At 36.6% G+C, this 5579-nt stretch overlaps 1 protein-coding gene across 1 annotated transcript; it reads left to right on the top strand.

The window, feature by feature from the left end:
• Positions 1 to 1149: 1149 nt before the first annotated feature.
• Positions 1150 to 3062, top strand: LOC142541092 (L-ascorbate oxidase homolog). Its single transcript, XM_075647656.1, has one exon. The coding sequence runs from the start codon at positions 1294 to 1296 to the stop codon at positions 2956 to 2958; it is 1665 nt and encodes a 554-aa protein (XP_075503771.1). The 5' UTR covers positions 1150 to 1293; the 3' UTR covers positions 2959 to 3062.
• Positions 3063 to 5579: the final 2517 nt, after the last annotated feature.

The following is a 5579-nucleotide window of genomic DNA, read 5'->3' as shown; positions in this document are numbered from 1 at the left end:
AAACTCTATAAATATTTCACTAGGGTTATATTAAATAAGGCTATTGTTGCACACAAATTTTTCACCAAATTTTTTCTCCCTTGCCTCCCGCACATAAGTTTCGACCATCTTGAAGTTTTTGAAGAAAAATTTTGTGGTCTCTTCCAAAGGTAAACAATTCTAAATACACTATAAATGTTTTATTCATACGACACCCAAAGAAGGTTTCGAACGTCGAAACTAAAAATTATAAACTTTCACTGCGTCTTGGGTGAGAGAAAACGATACTCTAACAATTTTTATATTTTATACTAATTCTTTATAAAAGGTAAACAAAATATTGCTTAGTTAATTTTCACAAAACTCCTATACTCACTGAGATGTAATGTTTTTTGTTTAACAAAAATTTTGTAAAGCTTGAAGTAAAACACAAAACATATTAAACTTTTTGATTAAAAGTAATTTTTTTATAGTTTTATATTATGATTTTACAAAATATTTAATACATACTCTGTAACTAACTTCATTATTTATAATGTAAAAATATTATTTTGAATCCAATTTGTTTTATACACACACAAGAGATATTAAAATTATTTTTTGTCCATTTTGTTTCTATTTTGAATATATTTTTACGAAAATATTTTCCCAAAAAAATTTACAATAAATGTTTTAATTTAAAATTAAATTTCATTAGTAACTTTATACTGTGATCAATTAAGAAATTAGTTTTTAGTTACATTAAAAAATAAGAAGATAAATATAATAGAAAATAAGAATGAAACATCTTGACTCAAAACTTCGAAATAAAAATAAGTTAATGAATAATATTTTTCTTCTTATTACAACCAATAATTATTTTGAGCACTATAATTATTTTTATTATATCAATAATTATTGATTTATCATGCATACCACACAAGTGTGTACGTATGTATATATATTGTTGATAGTTCACATATGCCTGCACATGCATATACCCCGTAATTCTTGAATCTGAGCAAAAAAAAGTATCCGAATGAATGGAAGAAACGAAGGCTCGAAAATAGGAATGCCTTTGAACTTTGAATGGAGATTAATGGATGAAAATAATCCATCTTTTTTTAACCACTCAGCCAACTTCTTTCCATCTCTATAAAAGGGCATTGAATCGTAGCTAAAATCATCGCATACAATATATTCCAAGCTCTTGCAGGAAGAAGTCGGATCCATATCCTTCTTCTTCCTCATTTTCTTGGAGTTTGCGTATACGAAAAAAATTCGAAATAAAACAAGAAAAGATTCATCCGATCGAGTTTCGAATAAGCAAAAGCCATGGAGTCAAGAATGATCCTTGTGGCCTTGCTGCTCAGCGTCTCTATCGGGGTTATGGCCGAGGACCCATATCTATTCTTCGACTGGAAAGTCACTTACGGCACCATCGCCCCTCTAGGCGTTCCCCAGCAAGGTATTCTCATCAACGGTCAGTTCCCAGGTCCCAAGATCAACTGCACATCGAACAACAACATCGTCGTTAACGTTTTCAATTATTTGGATGAGCCATTGCTACTCTCCTGGAGCGGAGTCCAGCAGAGGAAGAATTCGTGGCAAGATGGAACTCCTGGAACCATGTGTCCTATCTTACCCGGCCAGAACTATACATACCATTTCCAAGTTAAGGACCAGATCGGGAGCTACTTCTACTTCCCAACTACTGGCCTCCAGAGGGCTTCCGGTGGCATTGGAATGCTCCAGATCCACAGCCGTGACCTTATCCCGGTACCCTTCGACATGCCTGCCAACGAATTCTCTGTCATTCTTGGAGATTGGTATAACAAAGGCCACAAGACTCTCAAAAGGCTTCTTGACAGTGGGCGTTCCATCGGAAAGCCTGATGGTATTGTCATCAATGGAAAAACTGGCAAGGTTGGTGACCTTGCTGCGGAGCCACTAGCTGTCATGGAGCCTGGGAAGACATATAGATACCGTGTGTGCAATGCTGGTTTGAAAAACTCCATCAACTTTAGGCTCCAAGGCCATCCTTTGAAGCTTGTCGAGTTGGAAGGCTCCCACACCGTGCAGAACGTGTATGACTCGATCGACCTTCACGTCGGGCAATGTTTGTCTGTTTTGGTGACCGCAAATCAAGCTCCAAAGGACTACTACTTCGTGGCATCAAGCCGCTTCGCTAGACGCCCCGATGTGGCTGTATCCGTGGTTCGCTATGCCAACGGTAATGGCCCCGCATCCCCAGTGCTCCCACCAGCACCTGCTGAGAACTCCGCCGGCATTGCCTGGTCGATGAACCAGTTCCGCTCATTCAGGTGGAATCTCACCGCCAGCGCTGCCCGCCCCAACCCTCAAGGCTCCTACCACTACGGAAAGATCGACATCACCCGCACCATCAAGGTAACCAACACCAGGTCAATGGTCGACGGCAAGCTACGCTTCGGCATCAACGGTGTCTCCCATGTCAACACCGAGACCCCATTGAAGCTCGCGGAATACTTCGGGTTGTCAGATAAGGTATTTAAGTACGATCTGGTTAAGGACGAGCCCGCAGCCACCGGGCCAGCCGTGGTCGCCCCTAGTGTTGTCAATGCTGTTTTCAGGAACTTCGTGGAGATCGTCTTCGAGAACCACGAGAAGACGATTCAAACGTGGCACTTGGACGGCTACTCATTCTTCGCAGTGGCCATCGAGCCTGGGAGGTGGAGCCCTGACAAGAGGAAGCTGTACAACCTGCAAGATGCTGTGAGCAGGCACACAATCCACGTGTACCCGAACTCGTGGGCCGCCGTGATGACGACCCTGGACAACGCGGGAATGTGGAACCTGAGGTCGGAAATGTGGGAGAGGACCTATCTAGGACAACAAATGTACTTCAGTGTGCTGTCTCCGGCAAAGTCTTTGAGGGATGAGTACAACATTCCTGAAGCACAGCAGCTTTGTGGCATTGTGAAGGGTCTGCCCAAGCCTACTCCATATGCTGGCACTTGAAGAAACTACTACTCGTTAGCATTCAACATTATTTACAATAATATGTTGTATTGTTATTATTTTTTATTAATAATAATCTAGCAATAAAGTTATATTTAAACTAATTGTGTTTTTTTTCATGATGGGAATTTGAGTAGATGAGTTGGGGCCGGAATTCTTGGCTTTTTGAAGTAATGGCCTTTTTTTACATGAATGAAAGTTTTGTTAATGAAATTATTAATGTTATACAATATTAATTTTTTTTTTGTTGGTTTGTTTTCGGTTCATATTTAATGTCATTTATCTAAAGATTGTATTTGAATTGATAGATTTGGTTTTATAATAGATGTTTGGAATGTCTTTCAATTTCAATTCAAATTCAACCTAGCGTCTCTTGATTCTAATATTTACAAACAGTTGTTGAATTTAGACCTTTCCTCCCTCGACTTTTCTTTAACTAGAGATAGTTTGTTGAGATAGATTTTCAAAATTGAGATAGTTGAGACAGATTTTCAAAATTCTCATTTCGAAATATTGATCAATTTTATGAATTTTTCATTCTTAAGAAAAAAAATTGTGACAAACTGTATATGTGGAAATTCCAGCATTGTAAAAAAATTATTGGAATATTTATGTTTTAGTATTTACAAATGATTTAATACAAAACTAAACTAAGCAAAACTGAAATGGCTAAAATTGAGTCATCCGAATCGAACAGAACTAACTATATCTACAAGCTAAATTGATTTACCTAAACTATACTAGTCAAGAAAAATTGACTCGGGCCTAAACTGAATTATATCAAAGCAACATTTTATCAAGATATCAGTTTAGATATCATCATTCATTCTTAAGGAATCAGTTTACACTAGAGAGCTAAACTCATTATTGGATAAGCTTTTTTGTACCTTGTTGATACAGCCAAATTCAACTCGCACTACATTTTGTATGGATGTCAGAGAATAAGGACTTGGGCAATAGATGCAGCAAAGACTATCCTTACTTTGAACTGATCATTTGAAGTTTGTAACCGCTGCAGTTTGAAGTCTATAAACAGATATGCAGATCAGTTGAGCTGAAGTTATGAACCTACAAAACAAAAGATTATATAGACAGATATCATATTCAAGTTTTCAAGCTTACAAAACTGGTCATACACTTAATCACACTTTTTAAAAAAATTCTGATCATTAAATATCATTAAGTGATAGGAGAATTCATTGAAATTCAATGTATTCGAGAAGAATTTGCATATTGTTTCTTCGTTAAGTTTAGTAGACTAAGAGTTTCAGTTTTAGCAGTGTCAGTTCCAAACTGAACTGTGTTTTTCTAAATTTATTTTAAAGATCAAATTCTTCTAGCGTGAATCTTCTCAAAAGGAAGAAGGGGTGACGCAGGAGCTTGAATTCTCCAAACATCTAGAAACAAATTTGTGTAGATTTTACTCTCAGTTTATCATTAAGTTTACATAGCCAAGCCATTTATTTGAGATGTTCTAATATGCCAGTTTGGCTTCTTTTCACACATATTTTATTAGTCAACTGACATTGACAATCGAGAATACCATGTTCAGTTACTAACTAGACTGAATTATTTTTAAAGACAGAAATTTTAGGAAGTATTTATTCGAACTCCTTTCAAATACTTCGACCGATCCTATCAGATGTTATTAGAGCGAGGCTTATTCTCGACTCTGAACATTTCTTTTGAAATGACTTCATCCAGCAAATTCTCTATGTTCTCCAAAGAAGATTTTGATGAGTGGAAGATAAAAATGCATGCTCATTTAGCTGCTCAGGATGATGATATGTGATTTGTTATCATGGATGGACCAATGAAGCTAGTGAAAGCCAATACAACAATAATCATCAATGAAGGTGCATGATGCAAGAAGAAACTCAATCTTGATAATGTGGCTAAGGATATTCTATACAAAACTCTTAACAATAGCGGATTTAGCAAAATCAAAATGTGTAAGACTGCCAAACAAATTTGAGAAAAATTATTTAGTTGTGTGAAGGTAATGAACAGACAAAAAACATAAACTATTTGTTTCCATACAATTTGACAATATCAAGATTAAACCTGGAGAATCAATGTCTGAATTTGATGAGAGAGTCAGTGGAATGGTGATTGGACTCAGTTCTCTTGAAAAAGTGTACAACTACCGAGAAGTGCTCCTCAAGGTGATAAGAGGACTCCCAAAAGAATGGGGTGTCAAGATTATAGCAATGTGTGAATCCAAAGATTTGAGCAAGATGAAACTTCATAACTTGTTTGTGGACTTAAAAGCTTATGAATTCGAATTGCAAACCAAAGAGGATTATCAATACTTCTCAATTGACTATCACCCTAACTGCAATGAAACTGGAGCCATTAGTTTCAAATGAAAAATCAGCTGAAAAATTAAGAAATGATGCAATGTAATTATTTGTTAAAAATTATGGAAATTTCATAAATAAGAATCAAGGATCCCACGAGGATCCTATCAAAAGAGGGAGTCAACTAATGACCTCAATGCCTGTTTCAACTATGGCAAGACTAACCACTTAATAGCTGACTGCCATAAACTAAGGAAGGATGATAGGAGGTCATCTGAGAAAATCAAGAGATCTTTTGACAAGAAGAGGAGATCAAAGGAT

Source organism: Primulina tabacum, chromosome 3 (genome assembly GCF_025594145.1).
Source record: "Primulina tabacum isolate GXHZ01 chromosome 3, ASM2559414v2, whole genome shotgun sequence".
In the NCBI taxonomy this organism is placed as follows: domain Eukaryota; kingdom Viridiplantae; phylum Streptophyta; class Magnoliopsida; order Lamiales; family Gesneriaceae; genus Primulina; species Primulina tabacum.
This window is presented reverse-complemented; position numbering and strand designations above follow the sequence as displayed.